Source organism: Bicyclus anynana, chromosome 26 (genome assembly GCF_947172395.1).
Source record: "Bicyclus anynana chromosome 26, ilBicAnyn1.1, whole genome shotgun sequence".
Lineage (NCBI taxonomy): Eukaryota > Metazoa > Arthropoda > Insecta > Lepidoptera > Nymphalidae > Bicyclus > Bicyclus anynana.
In genome coordinates, this window is record NC_069108.1 from 3168135 (window position 1) to 3192711 (window position 24577).

At 35.7% G+C, this 24577-nt stretch overlaps 1 protein-coding gene across 8 annotated transcripts in view; it reads right to left on the reverse strand.

Annotated features, from left to right (window-relative positions):
• Positions 1-23119, reverse strand: part of LOC112047120 (zinc finger protein 311) — a 27097-nt gene extending 3978 nt beyond the window's left edge. Inside the window, exons 1-9 of one of the 8 annotated variants that reach the window (XM_052889636.1) lie at positions 15696-15833; positions 15157-15342; positions 14766-15003; positions 12666-12749; positions 11522-11563; positions 9824-9868; positions 4446-4490; positions 3439-3563; positions 1508-1619 (exon numbers count right to left, since the gene is read on the reverse strand). In XM_052889636.1, coding sequence (XP_052745596.1) covers positions 1508-1619; positions 3439-3563; positions 4446-4490; positions 9824-9868; positions 11522-11563; positions 12666-12749; positions 14766-15003; positions 15157-15342 — 877 coding nt within the window. In that variant the 5' untranslated portion in view covers positions 15696-15833. Of the gene's footprint in view, positions 1-1507; positions 1620-3438; positions 3564-4445; positions 4491-9823; positions 9869-11521; positions 11564-12665; positions 12750-14765; positions 15004-15152; positions 15454-15695; positions 15943-22858 lie in introns of those variants that run through there. The other 7 variants (XM_052889641.1, XM_052889640.1, XM_052889635.1 and 4 more) reach the window with 7 other exon arrangements.
• Positions 23120-24577: the final 1458 nt, after the last annotated feature.

Genomic DNA, 24577 nt, shown 5'->3' on the forward strand with positions numbered 1-24577 from the left:
AATAATGAAAATTACTGATGCGCTTCGTGTCGTACTGATTCTTCTTCTGCGTGGAAATTAAATGTAAACTTTTAAGCCCTGTCTCACTTTAAGAGTTTGAATTTTATGATTTTTTGAATCCCATTATATTTCGTATTTTTTTTTGTGAACTCTAAAAATGAGGGACATTCCATACAAAGTTTTAATTCCTATTTCACCCTCTTCTTATTTTATTTTCGCAATAAAAAGTATCCTACAACCTTCTCCGTATTATGCTCTTACACCGTGCCAAATTTCATTTGAATTCATTCATTAGTTTCAGCGTGATGCCCGAATAACATAAAAAACACGGACAGACAAAAAAATCGAAAAAAAATATTTATCGATTATAATATAATGCCCCCCAAAAAAAAATTCAAAATATCTTCAATGTACAGAATGTACACAATATACAGAATTCGTATTATAAATTCTAGATGGCGCTGGCGTCGGTTATGCCACGCTAACGTTTGTTGTTACAAATGGTATAAGTACAATCTCAAATGGGGATGATGACTAGGTTTGAATATATTGATTTTTATGATACATTCGGGTAAATAAGGTCAATGTTAACTAATTTATACATAAAAAGCAAAGATTGTCTGGATATTTGCAAAATAAATGAGATTATAAAATTTCAAAAACTATTAAAAAAAAATTATCGTAATCAGATGAAAATTCATACAGTTTTAGCTTCCTTACATTAAATGTGACATTTTTGAATATATGAACTATAAAGATAAACGCACAAATAACAAAGATATTAGTAATTTTGTTTGAACGTGCATACAAATCTAACGATCATTACATTGCCTATGACGTCATTTTTTCGAGCCATTTTGTATGGGGCGTTTTTCAGGGATCCGCGGCAGCGCCGCAAATCTGACTCTTTAAATCCCTGTAGCTCCGAAAGTAATGATCGCAGATACCCTGTTACTTTTACAAAATTGCTTTACTATTAGTATACTCTTAATTTATATACAATTTAAAAAACTGTCATCATCCCTATTGCGAATTAATGTATAGAATTCGACCAGTCTTAATATAAGTATAGATATAGATAGATAATCTGTGGGGCGAAGAAAGAGAATGGGGATGATGACAGCTTTTTAAATTGAATATAAAAAAAAAAGATTTAGTGACGTCGTTGGCTCGCTGATCGTTAGGTTTGTATGGGCGGTTAAAAAAAATTACTAATATCTTTGTTATTTGTGCGTTTATGTTTATAGTTCATTTATTGAAAAATGTCACATTCAATGTAAGGAAGCTAAAACTGTATGAATTTTCATCTAATTACGATAAAAAAAATTTAATAGATTTTGAAATTTCATAATCTTATTTATCTTGCAAATATCCAGACAATCTTTGCTTTTTATGTATAAATTAGTTAACATTGACTTTATTTACCCGAATGTATCATAAAAATCAATATATTCAAACCTAGTCATCATCCCCATTAAAAAAAAAACAAAATTAAGTATGAAAGTACCTCCCATCAGTATCTCCTGCGTGGCTATGATGGCTCGCTTGAACTGCAGTGCCTGCCGAAGGCTCACGACGCAGACCTCGCAGATTGACTCGCGAGCGGCCGATGGTTGCCACTGGAATAAGGTAGTTGACACATATCAAATTTAATATATACCGTGATAGCACAGTGGATATGACCTCTGCCGCCAATTCCAGAGGGCGTTGGTTCAAATCCGGTCTAGGGCATGCACCTGCATTTTAAGAAATTAAATATCATTGTCTCAAACGGTGAAGGAAAAACATCGTGAGGAAATCTGCATCCCCGAGAATTTTCTTAATTCTCTGCGTGTGTGAAGTCTGCTAATCCGCATTGGACCAGCGTGGTGGACTGTTGGCCTAACCCCTCTCATTCTGAGAGGAGACTCGAGCTCAGCAGTGAGCCGAATATGGGTTGATAATGATGATGATGATGATGTATTAGGTACATTGAATAAGCCTCAATAGCTCAACGGTAAGAGCGGTCGGACTCATCACTGAGGGGTGGTGGTTCGATCCCCGTTGGTCTATTGTCGTACCCACTCCTAATACACTCTTTCGCGATATACAATAAACAATATTAATTTCGCAATGGAATAAGAGTCCGAAATATATTGGTATCAATTAATAAAGTAAAGTTAAGGATCTCCAAACGTCAAAAACGCTGTCGTCCATTTTGTGACGTCACAATTTTACAATGTAACTAAACGTCAAACTAATTGTTAACTTAATTTTTGTCAAACGCTCCGTTTGGTATGGGATTTGTTAACGCGACGTCATGATACAATTAAAATATCATCATGGCCGACAGCGTTGTGGCTCGTATTGACAAAAAAAATATTAATAAAAAAGATAAATTTTCATCCTTAAAAAATTATAATAATTTTATTTCAATCTAGTAGTCCGCTAATTAACAATTTAAGATTCTTGAAAAAAAAAAAAGGTCTGTAAAGTCGGTTTACTGACGATAGTTGAACATGACAACGTCTTAAGAAAATACTGATGGAATGGTTGCATTTTTCTAAAGAAAATGTTCGTTTTTCTAAAATACTGTTTAATAATCTTCATAGACCAGTTTATACTTTATTTCTTGTAAAAAAATTGGCAACCATAGAGCGAGGGAACGACGCATGACGTTATCTTTTTTCGAGTGTGCAACCGGCTCCATCGAATTATAAAAGTGTCAACTAGCCTATTGTGATGAAATAAAGTAAGTACAACACTAAAGATGGCGCTATTCTAACTCTGCTAACTCTACTTCGTGAGATCGTTAGATTTGTATGGGCGCTCAAACAAAATTACAAATATCTTTGATATTTGTGTGATTATGTATAAAGTTCATAAATTAACAAATATCACATTGAATATACGGAAGCTAAAATGTAAGAATTTTCGTCGAATTACGCACAGATTAATAAATAATTAACAGAATGAAAGTACGAAACACGACGGTGTCGTACCTGTCACGAATACGAAATTCAAAAACGAATACGTTCTCTTGTCAGTACGACACGAACCGTCGCGTCGCATCAGTAATTTTCAATATTATTCAAGAAAAATGGCGTCTAAAAAGAAAAAAGAAAAAAAGTAAAGAATATAGAGTATTTTTTTATTGGTTATTATTCAATATTATATCAATTTAATTGTTGTTACTGTTAAATTTTGAAATACAAATAATGAAAAAAGTTTGTATATGCGGATGTCAAGGAGACGCGTGACTTTTGTTTTTTTTTTATGGGTTGCACGCAGTTTGTAAAGACTCTCTCTGGTTACTCTGTATAATTGCGTTATAAGATTTTTAATTGATTTTGAAATTTTATAAACCCTTTTACCGGATAATCTTTTTTTTTTTAATGTATTAATTAGTATTATATGTATTGACGTTATTTATTCAAATGAGCATTTAAATCTACGTACCGAAATACCAAAACATTCGTTCAACATTTCGCCGTAAACTTCTCCGTCCCCTTCGAATTCGTGTTGATCCCAAAGAGTCTTCAGTTCCATCTCACTTAGACAACACTTGCATTTGTCGACATTTTCTGTAATAACACATACCAGAGATGCGACTTATCTTACAGTTCATCTACACGACGACCGCAGTCGACTGCAGTCAGCGACGTCTCGGCGGCAGCCAACGGCGTCGCCAACTACAGTCGACTCCCGGCGGCGGTCGCCAACTTCAGTCGGCGACGTCTCGGCGGCAGTCTTCGGTAGCAGCTGCCGCTCGCATAAATAAACATACTAGCTGACGCCGCGCGGTTTCACCCGCGTGGTTCCCGTTCCCGTAGGAATAGAGTGATAATATATAGCCTATAGACTTCCTCGATAAATGGGCTATCTGACACTGAAAGAATTTTTCAAATCGGACCAGTAGTTTCTGAGATTAGCGCGTTCAATCAAACAAATAATTAATAATACTTTCTCATGTATTTACCTAACATTTAAAAATAGTGAACATTTTCCATTCTTTCCTTGTGAGAAGTCTGCCAATCCGCTTTGGGCCAGCGTTGTGGACTATCAGCCTAACCCCATTCATTACAGGAGACTCCTGCTCAACAGTGAGCTGAATTAAAAAAAAAAAAAAAAAAAAAAAAAAAAAAAAAAAAAAAAAAAAAAAAAAAAAAAAAAAAGAATATGGGTTGTTGATAATGACTCTTAGCGTTCCTTTACCCGAGCGGCAACTGTACCGACGATCGCAGTCGACTGCAATCAACGACGTCTCGGCGGCAGCAAACGGCGCTCGACTGCCGCCGAGACGTCGCTGACTGCATTTGGCGACGCCGTCACCTGCCGCCGAGACGTCGCTGACTGCAGTTGGCGACGCCGTCGCCTGCCGCCGAGACGCCGCCGACTGCAGTCGTCGATAGCAGTTGCCGCTCGTGTAAATGAACACTTACACCAAATATTTGACGGTAACTTACCTAGAGACACTAAAGTTTCCAGGTCTGTAGGTACTTCCTTGGGTACTGGAAAACCGAAATAAATAATACGTTATATTAATACGGGGAACCCATACGGGGCCCTTAGTCATGAGCTGGTTCTTGCAACGCGACACGATTCAAACTGCGAAGCGGCGGCGCGGCGCGCAGCCGCTCCAATCGCGCGCTTGGAGAGGGGTCGACTGTGTTACAGATGATATCAAAAATATTAATTGTTTCTAAACTTTTATGTCATTGTCAAAGTATAATTGTTAAAATGTCAAACTGTCAATGTCAAAATAAATAGTACGATCTGAACCGCCAATGTGCTTTTATTATAGGTTATGGGCAGCGCGTAAAATTTTCCAATATTACAGTATAAAGTGTTAATATTTTGTGTTTTGCGAGTTAAAAATGAGTTCCAGTTATCTCACTAACGTACCTAAGCTAAAAGGGCGTGAGAATTTCGACGATTGGGCGTTCGCAGTTGAAAACCTATTAGTGTTGGAAGGCGCGGACAAGTTCCTGAAAACGGAGGGAACCGATGCTGTAGATATATCGGCAGATGCAAAAGCACGAGCAAAAATGATTTTAACGATCGATTCATCATTATTTGTGCATATAAAAGAAACAAAGACCACGAAGGAATTGTGGGCAAAGTTACGTTCATTGTTCGACGATTCAGGATTTTCGCGGAGGATTACTTTGTTACGTCATTTGATTTCTATAAGATTAGAAAATAGTGAAAATATGACGAATTATGTGACTCAAATAGTGGAAACTTCTCAACGTTTGAGCGGCACCGGATTCGCCATCAACGACGAATGGGTCGGTTCATTATTGTTAGCCGGATTACCAGAGCGCTTTATGCCTATGATTATGGCAATTGAACATTCAGGCATTCAAATAACAGCCGATTCAATTAAGTCTAAGTTACTTGACATGGAAACGTCAGACAGTAACGAAACTGAAAGAAACGCGGCGTTGGCAGCAAAATGGCACAAGAACAAGAAGTCGAGTTACGATGGTGGCAGCACTAGCAAATATGGCGTCGGCTCGAATTCGAACACATTGAAATCGACTCAAAACACAAAAACAATTATTTGTTACCGATGTAAGGAAAATGGGCATTTTCGTACTCAGTGTCCACTTTTAAAGAAGAATACAGAGAATAAAAAGCAGAGCAACGCTTTTAATGTTGTTTTTCTTAGTGGAGGATTCAGTAAGAGTGATTTTTATATCGATTCAGGTGCAAGCATGCACATGACCGCTAATGAAAGCTGGTTGAAGAATCCAATTTATTCTTCAAGTTTACCAGAAGTGATAGTGGCCAATAAATCAAAAGTTCCAGTTTTATGCTCAGGGGATGTGGATATAATTACAAGTTATAACTATAGCATAACAGTGAAAAATATGTTATGTATTCCTAGTCTGACAACTAACCTATTATCAGTCAGTGAGTTGATAAAAAATGGAAACAGTGTTGATTTTGTATCCAACGAATGTCTAATAAGGAATAAATTAGGCAAATTAGTTGCTAAAGCAGAACTAATTGATGGTGTTTACAAAGTGAAATTGAAAACACAGAATTGTTTAATCGCTTCAACTACAGTGAATGGTGATACATGGCACAGGCGACTTGGACATATAAACAGCAATGATATGAATAAGATGAAACGTGGTGGATTAGTGGATGGTTTAGAATACCCGGATGTATTTACAATAACTAAGTCAAGTTGTGAAATATGTTGCGAGGGAAAACAATCACGGCTACCATTCCCCACAGGCTCACGTGCCACAGATATATTACAGATTATTCACTCTGACATATGTGGTCCCATGGAGACTAAGTCTATAGGTGGAGCAAGATATTTTCTTTTATTTATCGATGATTACACTAGAATGACCTTTATATATTTTTTGAAGACAAAAAGTGATGTGTTAAATCATTTTATAGAATTCAAGTCATTGGTGGAGAACTATCAAAATAAAAAAATAAAAATACTAAGATCAGATAATGGCAGTGAATACTGCAGTAATAATTTTGAAGATTTCTTAAAAAAAGAAGGAATAATTCATCAAAAAACAAATCCGTATACTCCGGAACAGAATGGGCTTAGCGAGAGGTCAAATAGAACCATAGTGGAGAGAGCGAGATGCTTACTTTTCGAAGCTGACCTTGAAAAGAAGTTTTGGGCAGAAGCTGCAAACACAGCTGTCTATTTAAAGAACAGATCAGTAGCTTCAGGTATTGAAAAGACTCCATATGAATTATGGACTGGTAAAAAACCGAATTTGGCACATATTCGCATATTTGGGAGTCCCGTAATGGTGCATGTCCCGAAGGAGAAAAGGACTAAATGGGACAGAAAATCAAAAAAGCACATATTAGTTGGATTTTGTGATAATATAAAAGGTTATAGAATTTATGATCCTGTAAAAAATTCTGTGACAAGCAGTAGAGATGTGGTAATACTAGAGAAACCTAAAAAGTGTGAGACAGTCACCATACCTGTAGAAACCACAGATTCAGTGGGGGAATCTATAGAGGAATCAGTGGTGAAGTCTGAATTACTAAATCAGTCTAGTTCAAGCGAGTCTGAATATATGGATGGCCTAGATGATAACACACATAGTTTTAAAGATGAGGAGCCCAAGCACATATCTTCAGATAAAGAAAGCACGAATACAGCTGGCACTTCACAAGCAGAAATGGATTTTGAGAATTCAGAGAGACGGGCCAGAAAGAAACCATCAAGGTATGGCTATGCTAGTATATGTACTACGTACATAGGAGAAGAGGAGTTGACTTATGCAGAGGCTATTAATGGTCCTGAGAAACAAGAGTGGTTACAGGCAATAGCAGAAGAGTTGCAGTCATTTGAAGACAACCAAGTGTGGGAGATTGTCGATACTCCAGATAGTGAGAGTGTAGTGCAGTGTAGATGGGTCTTGAGAAAGAAATTTGATTGTGATAATAAAGTGAGATATCGGGCTAGGCTAGTCGCTAAAGGTTTTACACAAAAGGCTGGTATAGACTATCAAGAAACTTTTTCACCAGTGATTAGGCATTCTACTTTAAGATTATTGTTTGCTTTAAGTGTACAATTAGATATGAACATTACTCATTTGGATGTTACCACAGCTTTTCTTAATGGATATTTAAAGGAAAACATTTTTATGTATTTGCCAGAAGGTTTTCCGAGTCATAACAATTCAAATAAAGTGTTAAAGTTAAAAAAGGCTGTATATGGCTTAAAACAGTCATCACTAGCTTGGTATCATAGAGTAGAAGAAACGTTGTGCAGCTTAGGTTATAACAAAAGCAAATTAGAACCTTGTGTATTTATTAAAAATCATAGTAACAATAAGAAAACTATTATTGGGATTTATGTCGATGATTTCATCATATTTTCAAATTATAGAACTGAGTCTGAGTCCCTTATAAAAGCTTTGAGTCAAAAATTTAAATTGAAAAACTTAGGTCAAGTTAAGCAGTATTTAGGGATGAACATTGAGGTAGATAAGAATTCCAATACTATTACATTAGATCAAGAACATTATATTGAACAGTTGTTAAAAAAGTTTGATATGTTGAACTGTAATACATCTTATACACCCATAGAGCCAAAGTTAAGTTTGGAAAAATCTAATATTTGTGAGAAAGAGGGATTGCCATATCAGAGGTTAATAGGTAGTTTAATGTACCTAGCTGTTATGACACGTCCAGACATAGCTTTTGCTGTCAGCTATTTAAGCCAGTTTAATAATTGTTATTCACATTTACATTGGAATTATGCTAAGAGAATTTTAAAATATTTGTATAAAACTAAAAATTATTGTTTAAGATATTCTCAAGGAAAACCACAATTAGAAGGTTATGTAGATGCAGATTGGGCCAGTAATACTGTTGACAGACGCTCATATACTGGATTTTGTTTCATAAAATGTGGTTCTGCTATTTCTTGGGAAAGCAAAAAACAAAGAACAGTAGCACTAAGTAGTTGTGAGGCTGAGTATATGGCTTTATCTGAAGCATGTAGAGAAGCCATTTACTTACAGAATTTAGAGAGTGAAATAACAGGTTGTAGTTACAAAATGATATTGTATAATGATAATCAGGGTGCGTTGAAGTTGGCGAGCAATTATCAATTGCATAAACGCTCAAAACATATTGATGTTAGGTATAATTTTATAAAAGATTTGATTAATAGTAATATATTAGAAACTAAATACCTATCAACTGCTTGTATGCCTGCTGATATATTGACTAAGGGGTTGTCGGGAGTAAAACATTATGAGTTCATGCAAAAGCTTGGGATTGTTAAATTATAATTAATATCTGGTCTTGAGATAATTTAAGATTTTGTATTTTTTGATATAGTGGGGGTGTTACAGATGATATCAAAAATATTAATTGTTTCTAAACTTTTATGTCATTGTCAAAGTATAATTGTTAAAATGTCAAACTGTCAATGTCAAAATAAATAGTACGATCTGAACCGCCAATGTGCTTTTATTATAGAGTGAAGGTTCCGTTACAATCAATGCAGTTTGGATCGTGCCGCGTTGCAAGAACCAGCTCATTACTAAGGGCCCCGTATGGGTTTGAAACTAGTCTGGCATACTCGTTTATTTGCACAAAATATGTAAAAAGATGACAAAAAAAAATAGTACAATGTTTTCGCCTTGAAGAGCGTGGAAGCTTTACAAAAATATATCTTGAAAATTAATTAACGCATCGAAATTATTTTTCACGAGTATTTTTTAACTAAGTGTTCATTTACTCGAGCGGCAGCTGCTACCGACGACTGCAGTCGGCGACGTCTCGGCGGCAGCCAACGGGAGTCGACTGCAGTGGGTGACCGGCGCCGCGAGTCGACTGCAGTCGGCGACGCCGAGACATCGCCGACTGCAGTGGAGTGCCGTTGGCTGCCGCCGAGACGTCGCTGACTGCTGTCGACTGCGGTCGAGTGTTGCCGCTCGTGCAAATGAACACTAACTAACATTAAAAAAAACAAACTTTAAAACAGTAACCCGACTACTTTAAAAACGATCTAAAAGCCGAAACAAAAAAATATATCAGATAAAAATCGAGAAATGAAAAATGGTTAAGGTAGAGCCGTGGTAAATACCAACCATGATTTGATTTTGATTAAAATTGTTGAAACTAATTAACTAAATAATTCTTTCTCAAGTATTTACCTAACATTTAAAAATAGTGAACATTCTCCATTATTTCTGTGTGTGAAGTCCGCTTTGGACCAGCGTGGTGGACTATCAGCCTAACCCCACTCATTAGAAGAGACTCGTGCTCAACAGTGAGCCGAATATAGATTGTTGATGATGACTCTTACACCAAATAATTGACGGTAACATACCTAGAGATACTAAAGGGTCCAGGTCTGTAGGTTCTTCCTTGGGTACTGAAAAACAGAAATAAACAAAAAAATTGGTTGCCTGTAAAGTCGGTATACGGGCGAAAGTTTTACGTGACAACGACTTTGAGTGGTAAAATAATTTTAATGTGAATATTCATAATTTGAACCGGTGTGTATGCCTATCTCTCTCACTCTCTCTCTCTCGCTCTGTCTCTCTCGCTCTTAGGCGGGCTAACTCTGCTCGAGTGGAAGGGACGCGTGCCTTTTACTTTTTATGTCTGTCTCTCTCGCTCTTAGGCGGGCTAACCATGCCCGAGTGGAAGGGACGCGTGCCTCTCACTCGCTCTCATTGTGAGCGCATAACGTGAGCGGAGCGTAACGCAGTTTCTTGAAGTGTCATCCGGCAAACCAATTTATAAGACGTTGTCACGTCAAAAATACTTTAGTTTAGGGTACATACAAAGTAGGGGTGAATTTTATTTTTACTCATTTATCTCATCGTGTGGGGTCTTTAAAAAATACGACTGGAAGAAAGTTAAATTAATTTCAATAAATATAGTAATAAATCGAATTTTCAGTAAAATCCTGTAAAACGAGGATATCATTCATGAATAAATCCTCCAATAGCAAATAGCAACTATTGCTTCTATAGATAAAACATTGTTTCAATGAGCTACTACATAATAAGTAATCATCAAGAGCAATAGAGGAATTAGCTAAAATTAAACGTTAATCTTCCAACTGTGAATATAAAAAAAAAAAAATACAACCGACTTCCAACTCAAAAACTAACCTTAATTAAAAAGCAAAAAATAACATGTTACCTACGTGCTGCCAATCCGCATTGGGCCAGCGTGGTGGACTATTGGCCTAACCCCTCTCATTCTGAGAGGAGACTCGAACTCAGCAGTGAGCCGAATATGGATTGATGACGTACGTGCTACCTTCTGATTATTCGTTGTTCGTCTGTATGTATGTTTCTTTTTTTCGGTACCAATCCAGTGTCGTGTTTTAATTAAATCCGTTTCTGAAACAACCACAGTAATTTTGTAATTTAAACGGCTTGAATTAAAATATCACTGGCTTGGCACCGCTTTCAAAGTGATCAGAAGGTAGCACATACGATGTTATTTTTCGGTTTTTAGTGTTGTGATTTTGAACTCGGTTTAATTTTTTTGTTAAAAAGATTTTATGTCGGAATGAAGTGTTTCCGCCTCTAATAGCTAAACGGTTGTTTATGGATACGTGAAAAAAATCACATAAGTAGATTAAATGTATGAAATTGTTAGGAATTTACAAGGAAAGCTAGAATAGCTAAGTAACGATTAACCGTGATACCCCATTGGATATACCTCTGCCTTCGATTCCGGAGGGTGTAGGTTCGAATCCGGTCCGCGGCATGCACCTCTATCTTTTCAGTTGTGTGCATTTTAAGAAATTAAATATCACGTGTCTCAAACGGTGAAGGAAAACATCGTGAGGAAACCTGATACCAGAGAATTTTCTTAATTCTCTGTGTGTGTGTGTAGTCTGCAAATCTACATTAGGCCAGCGTGGACTATTCGCATAACCATTCTCATTCGGCGAGGAGACTCGTGCTCCAGTGAGCCGAATATGGGTTGATGATGATGATGAACGATTGCCAATTGTGATTTGCTGATAATGATGATACTCGTATGATATTTGATGGTAACATACCTGTATATTCTGTTTCCAAATCTATAGGCTCTTTCTTGGGTTCTGTAATGTAAAAAACAGGAATCATCAATACATCTAATACTAATATATAAAGAGTTTGTTTGTTTGTTTGATTGAACGCGCTAATCTCAGGAACTACTGATCCTATTTGAAAAATTCTTTCAGTGTTAGATAGCCCATTTATCGAGGAAGGCTATAGGCTATATATTATCGAGAACCACGCGGGTGAAACCGCGCGGCGTCAGCTAGTATATAAATAAAAATGGACTTAAATATGAAAGACTCTTAGCCTATGTAGGTAGCTTTTTTTTTTGGCGCACGTTTAAAGGTCGTAGCTCATTAGAGCCACCCGGGAGCCGACCGCCTCGCCTCGAGTGGTTAATATTCTTCATATGGATTAGTATGGGCATGCGCTCACTCCTTACCATCACCGGATCGCCTCGCTCACGAAGTGTCCACGCGCCAACCGCTAGTGGACTGTTACATACATTAATAATGTTTGTAATCTGTAATGTTTGTCTTAATGAATAAGACCATGGATGCTTGACGATTATATTATTTAATAGGATACATACGTGTACAGACTTTATGACATGACAGTAGACAATAGACAGACAAGTAACATAACATTGACATTGACAAGTACATAAACAATACAGAAACAATAGATGATAGCTCGCTGTTGACGTGCTTGCTTCGCGTAAACTGCGAGTTGACAACGCGGCGTCCACCCATGGTCCACCTGTGAACCTTGCATTCACACACGCAGATTAATTAAGTGGACAACGGGACGCGACGTGGTCCACCTGTCGAAGACAATTGGACGCCTAGCGACGAGGCGGTGCGGTTCAGGTCCCGGGTGGGTCTAATGAGCTACTTACCTTACCTTAAACGGGGAAAAAAATGATTGCTTTTTTTGACTTGTAATTTCTGAAGTGAAACTATAGGCAGTTTAATATGTATCTTTTTCGGGAAGCACCAGATTAAGTGGGTTTGTGGATTACAGTTTACTAATTTTTGCTATCAAACGTAAGGGGCCCCTCTGAGGGCCCCGTATCATTGATAAGGCGGTAGCTACGCCCCTGGCCTGGCCCAATAGTGAGCGTTGAAATGATAATGGTGAATATATTTAATAGTAAAATACCTATAGACACATAAGTTTCCAGTTTTTTACTTTCTTGAGACTTTGAGCTATATGGAAGTGGAACTTGTTGAGTTGAAGTTGGTTCTGTAATAAAGAAATAAATAGCATTCAAATCATTGTCAGCCTTGTTAATATAATAACCTACAGTTCGTGCGCATGGTGAGCATGGTGAGGGTGACATTTCGTTTTACTCTCGAATGTTTGTCGCGATTCACAATAATAGTACGTATTATGAACGTCATAAGGCAACTGTCACCTGCACCATGTTACATCGCACATAGTGTACGTACGGGTGGTACTTACATTTATTATTTATTTATTTTATTATAAAATAAGGTCATAACAATTTTATATAAAAAATTGTATAAAGTTGTTATGACAGCGATAGTATAAATAAAAGGGTATTTGATGATTTGAACCCAGTTGTTTGTAAGGCAGCGTGAACGCCGTCACGCTGCTAGTCGCGTTAGTGATTATATCCAATAATGTTTTGTGGTATTGTTTAGTGTGGATATAGAGAACATGTCGGGAGGTGGATGTTAATGCATTCTATAGGGATCCCTTGATCTACACCCAACGTCACAAGTCCTGGGACCTGCTCGAGGTGTTTCCTCTACCACAACATGATGGTACAATCATAGTCGCTGCTACCCGTCACGTTATACTAGAGCAAAGAGTATAAATCACTGTTTTAAGAGACAGCACACACTGAGTAATTTGTTAGCTCAAGTTCACACACAGAATTTTTGGGATGGAAATAATTACCAACCTCTTCTATACTACGACCTTTCTTGATGAGTACTGTTTACTAACAAACAAATTAGAAATGAGAGTATAAATCATTTCACACCTAATAATAATTATAATTAACTTGTTCATATAGGCTCTAGTATAGAAGTAGCGGAGTAGGTACTGCCAACCTCACCAATTTTTGACAACTTTAGAGAGATACAGTGTCTACAATAAAGATATTGATATTGATACATTGGTGATGTATTTTAATTGTCTATGAAATAGGTTCTGCCTAGAATTTTTAATCAATTAATATATTTGGATTTATATAAATAAAAAGAGCATTTCACGTTTCACATAATATCTTTATTTACTCATCACATTCCGATATAACAAATCTGAAACTCCCATTTATGGAAACTTGTGATGGTTATCCTCTCTGCCTCTCCTCCTGCCTGATTAAAATTCTATCTTAATGCCTTTCAAATGACTCTCCCAGATCAGAGCAACTTAGTATGATGGTGGAAAGCCACTGATAAATCTTGCTATATGTGTGGTGAGGCAATAGGAACAGCAATGCGATGGATCCGGCACAAACACAGTGAATCCATGGAATGCTAAGATATTCATCTCATAAAAGAATAATAATTAAATATTTTAAATCATACCTACTTGCTACCATACAAATCGTGATACCCAAGCAGTTTAAGCACAAGCCATTTGATTGATATTTGGCACAGGACTAAATTAATTCCAATATTCAAGGCCATAACATCTAATTAACCGCTACTGAGAAAACAAACTCACGCACCTTTAATAATAATAATAATAATAATAATAAAGTCTTTATTTATTTCATACAAATTAGTAATACAATTTTTTTTTTTTAATAGGTTTTTTTTTTCTTTTTATATTACGTTTGCATGAATCCCATTGTATTGGGTATAGGCCTCCTCCAGCAGTTTCCACTTGAGCAATGTCGTCTGTCCAGCGCTTCTGAGGTCTGCCAACTCTCCTTTTGCCTAGTGGACCCTGCCATTCAGTGACGGTAAGTGTCCACCTGGCGTCTTTCAACCGCGATATATGTCCTGCCCATTGCCATTTTTGTTTCAAGGCATGTTTTAAGGCGTCTGTGACTCTGGTTCTTTCTCTGATCATTTTATGTCTGACTTTATGGATTTTTTTTCAATTTCAGCATACTGCGTTCCATTGCCCTCTGACATGACCTTACTTTGCCTTTGGTTTTCTTTTGTTTGGATTCTCACGCACCTTTACTTAGGGAATAATATGAGTTTTCAACCGTTGGTATGTGTGATACTACACGGAGGTTTAACTTTGTACTTATAAAAATGCAATTTTCTCACTAACCACTATTGCTTGTGATTCCTGAAGTTGATGGCATTTCACTCTCCCGGGACATGATTTCTTGTATTAAATGCATATGTTGCCTTTTTCTTACAACAGAACGAGGCTGTGGAGGAGCAGTACGTTTTATTCTGTCTAGTTGACATATAAATCTTGATGGCAAAGAATCTGGCTTCATTCTGATTTTACAAACAGAACCCATTGTAGTATATTTAATGTAATTTTCCATATCTTTACGTAGCTGTAAAGAAACACAGATAATAAGTAGGTATATAGGTATGTAAGTCTCAAGTTTCGTTCATTTAAATTTTAAACATCTATTTTTTGTGTTAAGCGTAAGGTAAAGGTTATTTATTGGAGAATTACATTGTACGTTGATGGTTGACTTACTCACATCGAAGTGGTCTTCACAAAAGAAAATAGTAGATTTAGCAGACGTAGACTTCGGGTCTCGACGTGCTAATTGTAACCACCGCTTTCGGCGTTGTGGATTATTGGGAACGGTTATATACAATTTGTTAGGATAATTCTTGGTCGAACTTGTACACATTGGCACGGCACATCTCCGGTAGGTATTCATCTTTAATTCACATTCACAATTATGGTTAAATATCAATAAAAACGGTTAACAAACAACACTGAACACTTCGACGTCGCAATAAAAATTTAGTTGTTTGTAAATTGTAATGTTTGTAAGATATGACGTCATCAGTCAATAGGTCACGTGACCGATCGACAAAGAGTATATAATCATTTTACGTTTCTGATCGTTTTCGCGCTAAATTTTAACTTTAATTTTAAAAACAAGATTTTTTTATTAAAATGGTGTTTTTCAAGGGAAAATTTTTTGTGACTATGTCTAAAATAAACAGTTGAACATTATTTTCAAAATTTGTCAAGTGCATCATCCTTTAATGAAAAAATAATGTCTACCTGTTCTACATATCCTTGAGTTGCCTGCTTCAGATATTTTTGTTATATTCATGTCATACTCAGCCAATGTCTGTTCAATCAATTCTTTTCTTTGCTTTTTTACACTTTCAGGAGACACACTAGAAGCTATCCTTTTCCTGCCTGGTTGACAATCAAACTTTGATGGTAAACATCCTTTTTTCATTCGAATTTTGTTAATGTATCCCTGTACTTTAAATTGTACATAGTTTTCCATATCTTTAGGGAGCTGAAATTATATTCATGTTTGAATATTTGTGCATGAATCTTGGTTCAATTAAAGTAAATACTTCGTCTAATGTGCATCTGTTGAGACGGCTTTCAGACAATGATACTTGATTAATTATCGATCATTGTCTTTAATGGAAAGAACACATTAAGTAATTATGTGTGCGACAAGCTTAAAAAAAGTTCCATTTACCACCTTACTAATGATGTTTAAAGCATTTACTACATATAAAATTATTATTAATCAAGTATATTAACTTCAACTATGCCTATTAAAAACGATTGTACCTAAAAAAAATAAAACAACAATATAGAAATGACTATCATACTTTATTTAATAATAATAATAATAAGCCCTTTATTATGTGTTAAGAAATTACAATATTATATACATTACATTTTGTTTTAATTTTTTTAAAGAATGTCTCTTAACATAGTGTGCCTTTCGGCATAGTCCTCCTCCAGCGACTTCCACTGCTCTCTCTCTAATGCGACCCTCATGCTTTATTTAATTACTGTAAAAAATAATTACTTTTAATATTCTCTAATAACAGAGCAGTACCTTAAAAAAAAAAAAAAACCTAAACTGGAAGGAAGTTAAATACAACAGTTAAGAAGTTTTAATAACTTTAAAATGCATACATACCTAACTTCAATGGTAAGCACAGATTAATCAATAGTACACAGATGGAGCATATGGAACACGACAGTGTCGTAGACATTCCAAATATGAAATTAAAGAAGTAATACATTCTCGAGTCAGTATGACACGACCCTTACACCACAGCGATTTTCAATAATATAAAAACGGAGTCTTAAGTTTTTAAACATTTCAAAAACTTTTCACATAAACTAAAGAAAAAGATGAAGATTTTTTTATTGGTATATATGCAATTGTTGTTAAATTTTGAAATACAAATATTGAAAAAGTTTGTACAAGCGGTAGTCAAGGAGACATGTGTCACTGGTTTTTTTTTGGTTTCACCAGCATCAGTATGTTGCTTGTAAAGACTCACTCTGGTTACTCTGCGATGGTAAGCATATGCTGGACTTTATTGTTCCAACTATTTTTAACATTCTTCCACGACACAGTCAAAAATCTTGTAAAAGATACTACTATATTTACGAACATGCATAATTGAACAAATACTTTTTATGACAGCCTGTGTAGCGTTGCAGTAGCGGTACACTCACTAAGCATTGTGCTGTTTATTTTACTACTTAGCCGCTACAGTTCGTTTCAGATAGCGCGGTTATGGTGAAAGTTCATTTCACTCTGAAAAGTTTGCCATGATTCACGATATAGTACTCATGATAATAGTACATATTATGAACGTCATACAGGCAAGTGGCAACTGTCACCGTAGTCTGTACCCATGCTATCTGAAACACACTCTAATGCTGTGCTTTAATGATTGTATTTTTTCTTTTCTTTTTTTTTTGTTTTTTAATATTTTTTAAGTAATAATAGCCAGTGCACAGTAAAACCAACTGGGGATTGTTTTGAATCAAATTTTTAACTTAATTTAAATATGTATTTTACTTTTTTTCGCGGGTAGGCATACAAAAAGTAAACACATGTTTAATTTGTTCTCTCATATTTTTAATTAAATTATTGGTAAAATCAGTATAATTTTGTGAAGTGATGTGTTAAAAGTTCTTTTACCTACCAGGTAGTGATTCCTATTAAATCTCCACAGTGATTTAGGCGCTATATTTTCCAAAGTGATACTGTCATTAATTTCACACTTCAATCTAACACTATAACTCAATGGAATCTATTCAGCAAACTGTTACACAACTAAGTGCACATTTTAATGAGCGAATGGATGAATTCCAAAAACAATTGCAGCATTCTATACCAGCTACTAGTCCTACTTCTAATATTGCAGCTCAATTTCAGTCTTTTAGAAGTTTTGTATTGACAGCGCTCGAAGGCCTTCAACTGCAAATGCAGCTCCTTCATAGATCCTTGGATGATTTGGAAATGAGAAGCCGGCGCAAAATTCTGTTGGTCCATGGCATATCCGAGGCGAAAGACGAGAAGTTGGACTCTGTCACTGTTAAGACGCTTTCTGATCATTTAAAGATGCCAATCAATCAAGAGTGTGTAAGTCGCTGCCATCGTTTGGGCCGTCCTAAGGATGGCAAACCCAGAGCCATTCTAATCAAGTTTCATGATCTGTCACTCAGGAACAATCTGTGGTATGCCAAAACCGCTTTAAGGAACTCAGGCATTACGTTGTCTGAGTTCCTCACTAAGGAGCGACACGATCTTTTCATGGCAGCTCGTCAGCGGCTCGGAGTCAACAAATGCTGGACAAGGGATGGGAATGTCTTCGCAATACACCAAGATGGGTCCCGGCGCCATCTGCGTTCGATTGCAGATCTGGATGTTATTGCAGCTCCAATGGTGACAGTCCCAGCGCCAATAACTTCTGCTGCTGTTCCCTCTGTTGCTTCAGGAAGTTCTAAATTTCCACTGGCCCCGCGAGCCAAGAGGGCACATAAGAAATAGAACTCTTTTTGCCTATGATAAAGGCTATGTTGCTGTTTTGTTTATTGCAAACTTGTATTAACTTTTCTTTTCTGTTACTTTTGTTGTGAGGCATTAATATTATGTTTGTTCTTTATTAAGTAGTTAGTCTATGCAAATATCACTCTTTTAAAAAGGGTAATGATATAATTTTTAATTTTGAAGGTTCTTTAAATAATGTTTACAAATTACAGGATGTAACTGACGTCTGACAATGACAACCGAAATCGTACGTCAGTATTGTCTATGTCAACCACAGAGTAGTATACATGATGTCAACTTGTCATTTGTCAACGTAGTGTCAAAGCACCACAGGCTAACTAAAAATGTTTACTAAAAATGTTTAAATTGATACAAGCATCTTGTGTTTCTGAGGTATTTCAAGATTCGTTTATAATAATATAAAAATTAATATTTGGAATATCTTTACCATTCGTGCTCAAATTTCTGTTATTAATATTGCTATTTATTTTTGACTTAATTCTCTTTTTTTTATTATTGTTGCTGATTCTGTGTGTTAGCATTATTAATTAGTTTTCCTTATGTTTATCTGGAAGGTAAGGGTTCGATTGGCGATCAAACGTCACAAGGCTTATTTACTTTTATATTTTATATTATTATTATTATAATTTTTTTTTATTATCTAAAATATATATTTATTTTAATTATTATTATTATTATTTTTTTTTTTCTGCTTTAACTATTTTTAATTTATTTATATAGTATATTATAGTACTATACTTTACATGTCTAGTCAAAATGAAAACCTTGACGATTCATTTTTTTCACTTTCATCCCTCGAGGGAATCAATAGTGATTCCAGTTTTCACAGCCTTCCTTCTTTATCTGATGATCTTACTTCTCACTTCTCTGATGTTCCTAAAAATTTTAATGTTGTTCATATCAACGCCCAGAGTATTCCTGCACATTATCCAGATTTGCTCTCATCTTTTGATAATAAGTTCATACACGCCATTCTGATTTCAGAATCATGGTTAAAACCGTGTCTGTCCTCTACAACCTATGCAATCCCGGGATTTCAACTAATACGTAATGATCGCATTCACCGGACTGGGGGTGGTGTTGCCATATATTTACGCTCTCACATACCCTTTAATATCATAAATTTATCTGACGCCCAGGCCGCGCCGGGAGCGGAACATTTATTTATCGAAGTATTATTTTCTAACACTAAAGTTTTACTTGGCGTGTATTATAATCCCAATCTCACTATTGACTACTTCCCTGCTTTTGAAACTCTTTTAGACAGATTTATTCCATTGTATTCGCATAATATTATTATGGGGGATTTCAATACCTGCCTGCTAAAAGCAGATTTCCGCTCTCTGCGTCTAAAAACAATAGTGAGAGCAGCCAACTTACAAATACTTCCTCTTCTAGCTACACATTCTTTTCCTAATTCGTGCCCATCTCTTCTGGATATTATCTTAGTTTCTTCCCCTGATCATGTCGCCAAACATGGCCAATGTCCCGCTGATGCCTTTTCGTATCATGACTTGATTTTTCTCTCATACAAAATTCGTCCACCTAAAACTAAATCGAGAATCCTTCTGCTGCGTAATTTTGGTAGTATGGACATAAATCGCTTGAGGGAAGACGCTGCTGGGATTGACTGGACCAATGTTCTTACTGGAGCTAACATTGACAGTAGGGTTGAGAGCTTTAATTCTCTCCTTACTCAACTATATGAAGTTCATGCTCCAATACGTCCTGTTCGGCTTAAGCACCTCCCTGCTCCCTGGCTTACTGAGGAAATTAAAATTTTACAGGGTAAAAAAAACTCGGCTAAAGCCAAGTATAGATCCAACAATTGTGATGCCAATAAGGAAAAATATCATATTATTCGGAATCGCTGCAACAGGTTGTGTAGAGACATGCAACGACGCCATATCCACAAATCCATACTCGAAGAAGAAGATTCAGGTCGAGTGTGGACATTTCTTAAGTCTCTAGGAGTTGGGAAAGCGCGTCAAAATAATAGCTCCTTCAACATAAATTTAAATCAGCTTAATAGCCACTTTTCCTCTACTTGCGTCATTGATGACGCCACTAAACTTACTACTAAAAATAATTTACTAGCTTTACCCACTTCTGATGATCCTGCTTTTATTTTCTGTCAAGTCACTGATAGTGATGTTGAGAGAAGTATTCGTGAGGTCAACTCTGATGCTATTGGTACTGACTGCATTAGTCGGAAGATGATTATTCCTCTCATTAACCTACTAGCTCCAATAATTAAATCCTTATTCAATTTCTCCATGTCTTCCGGGAGTTTTCCTTCCTCTTGGAAGGATGCTCAAGTCATTCCACTACCCAAAAAATTAAATCCTTCCTGCTTTTCTGACTATAGGCCTATTTCCATCCTCCCATTCCTTTCGAAAGTTTTTGAGCGTTTAGTCCATCGTCAATTAAGCCTTTTCCTAACCCGACAGAATCTTTTAAATCCTTTTCAATCTGGTTTCCGCACTGGTCATAGTACGACTACTGCATTAGTAAAAATTACCGAAGATATTCGTTTTAATATGGACAATCAGTGTGTCACAGTGTTGGCCTTACTAGATTTCAGCAATGCATTTAATAATGTCGATTTCGAACTTCTACTAGCCAAACTAGCTTCTCTCAACATATCTCCTAATGTGATTGACTGGTTTCATAGTTACTTGTTCGGACGTCGGCAGCGTGTGCGAGTCAATGACTCTGTGTCTGATTGGTGCACAATTTCTGCCGGCGTACCGCAAGGTGGCGTGTTGTCTCCTCTTCTTTTTTCTCTTTTTATAAGTTCTATTACTCTTCAACTTACCTCGCTCTATCACCTGTATGCAGATGATCTCCAAATATATGCTCAGTCCAAACTGGCTGATTTACCCAATGCAATAGATGCCATAAATAAAGATTTAGATTGTATAGTGCAATGGAGTAAGGCTTATGGCCTTAAAGTCAATCCGTCTAAAACCCAAGTTATTCTTATAGGCAGTCACAGTTTGGTTGCACGTATTGACTGGGATAATATTCCATACGTAATCTTTGATGGAACGCGTGTGCCATTTAGTGACACGGTTAAAAATCTCGGAGTTACTTTTGACAAGTATTTCACTTGGGCCCCTCAGGTAAGCAGAGTAAGTGGGAAGGTGTTTGCATCCGTGGGGTCACTTCGTAGGTTACGAAACTTCCTTCCTTTATCTACTAAAATTGCGCTTGCACAATCTCTCCTGTTACCAATTCTCGATTACGCGGACACTTGTTATCTAAATTTGAGTGAAGAATTACTGGATAAACTTGAGCGCATTCAGAATGTTTGTATAAGATTCATATTTGGACTTCGCAAATATGACCATGTTTCCGAATTTCGCGAAAAACTCAAGTGGCCCTCGATCCGCCTTCGCAGGAATACTCACATTCTGTCTTTTTTGTATAATGTCCTGTTTAATCCTACGACTCCGATTTATTTAAAAGAGCGTTTTAGCTTTCTAAGTGATACTCACTGTCGCTCCCTTCGCTCTGAAGACAACCTAATCTTAAAAATTCCTTCCCATAATACTTCCTTCTATTCTAAATCCTTTTCTGTTAAAGCTGCTCGGCTCTGGAATTCATTGCCCTTAGACACTCGGCGTGCCCAATCTCTAACCTCTTTCAAACGGCTGGTAAACATGCACTTTTTTCCTCCCTGATCTTTTAATTTAACTTATTAATCCAAATTACGCTTGTATGTGTATGTTTATTTATTATTATTTTTGAATTATTTTGTTTATTTATTTTTCTTTTGTCTTCCCTTAGATGCCGTCTTGTTTTTATGTTTTGCAGGTTTTCATGTATGTATGTATGTATGTATGTGTGTATGTATGTATGTATGTATGTATGTATGTATGTATATATGTATGATGTAGTTAAGTATAGTCTTTGTATTATTATTATGTATTATTGCTTAATATTTATGTATTTAAATTACTTAACTTTTCTTATTTTTTGTGTGCGTATACCCGAATCGGTGCTTACGTTTTTTTTTCTCTTCCACAGTGGTTGTCTGGAAGAGATCGCTCTTTAGCGATAAGACCGCCATTTGTACATTAGTTTCTAAGTGTTATTATAAGTTATTGTTTATTTTTGTTTTTAATGTACAATAAAGTATATTTCTTCTTCTTCTTCTTCTATTTTGAATAATAATAAATAAATAAATAAATACTTGGTAAAAATCTCCTCACTTTTCTATGCAAAATAATGCTTACAGGTAAAAGAAACACATAAAAGGTATAAACTTTACTTTGTTAAGATTAATAATAACCTACTTGTAAGGCATAATTTATATAACAGTAACACAAACACATGGGATTTTTTATGTATTGAATAAAACAATTATACGTACATCAAAATGATCTTCACAGAAGTATAATGACGATCTTGGAGAGAATATCCTATCTCTCCTTGCCAGATCAAGCCATTGTTTTCTCAATTTTGATTCATACGGCACACGAATGTAAAGTTTATCAGGTGCATTTCTCCTGTTATTTTTACAGTAAGGCACTACACAATGCTGATAGTATTGTTTTAACATATTAAATTAGAGACAAAAAACACTTGTTAATTATTTTGTATTTTTTTTTTTTTTTTTTTTTAATTTATTTTACGGCCTTGGATACAAGTCCTTATAGGCCCTGCTTAAAATATTACAATTTTTCTTAAAAATAATACAAAGCATCGTTAAAATTATCGTCGTCGTCGTCTAAATATAAATTTACTACTGTATTTTACAATTTTTCTATTGTGTTACTAATGAAATTTAAAACAGGCTTATAAAATAAATGGTTCCTCAACAATTCCTTAATGTGGCGGGGATCACACTTAATTTTGTTTTCTTCCTTTACTAACTCTATCGAACTTGCTAATATTATTCTTTGTATACCAAAAGCTGAACACTTGAAAATTATGTGATTGATATCTGCGTCATCTTTTTTACAGTACATGCATTTGTTATCTTTATAAATTTTTAATTTGAATAAATGGCTTGGCACTAAACAGTGACCAAACCTTAGTCGGTTTATTATTGATATGAATTTTCTTGAATCCCAACTCATTTTGTTATACCATGGCTGCACCGGTATTTCATTTTGTATGTCTGCGTACCAACATCCTTTACTTTTACTAGTTTCCTTCCAATGTTCATGCCAAAGCAACTTCTGTCTCTTCTTCACTTCATGATAAAAGTCTGTAAATGGAGTTTTGATATTGTCTGAACAATCTTCATTAAACAATCCTTGTCTTGCTACAGAATCAACCAGTTCATTGCCCGCTATACCTCTGTGGGAGGGTACCCAGACAAATTCTACGTTCATTCCAGTTTTTCTTATGTCTAGTAATACATTTTTAATTTGAAAAATAATGTATGAAGACTTATAACTAAAATTGAAATTGTTAATAGCTAAAAGAACACTTTTGGAATCTGTTACTATAATACAATTATTTACACTATGTAAAATTTCCTCTTTTATATAAGAAATTGCTTTTAAAATTGCAAAAGATTCCGCAGTAAAAATACTACATCGAGAATTTAACTTAAACGCTTTACTAAATTTGTTTTGTGGATCATAGAAAGCAGCACTTACAAAGTGCTGATTTTTAGATCCATCTGTATATAACTTATAATAATATTTACAATTTTTATCAATAAACATCCGGAAGTCTATGTTTGACGTAATATTCAACAAATGAATTTTATTTTTCATAATCAAGCTCTCAAAGGAGCAAGAGTACATGGGCCAGGCGTTACTAACATTTATGTTAGTGGCAATATTATGCATATATGTCATAATAATAGATATGGTAGGTTGTTTACCTGCCAAAAGTGAATTTGCAGTCGCTTGTAAAGATTCTGTTGTAGATTTAGTTACAGTTAGTAAACTATTTGGAAGCAAAAGTTTGTTCACTATTGAGGAGCTCGACGATAGAGCTTTCAAACAAAATCTTTCAGCTAAATATATGCGTCTTACAATTAAAGGAGAAATACAAGTCTCTACTTCCATTGAATTAACAGGTGTGGAGCGCATAGCCCCACTTATTATGCGCAAGCCAATGTTTTGAATAACAT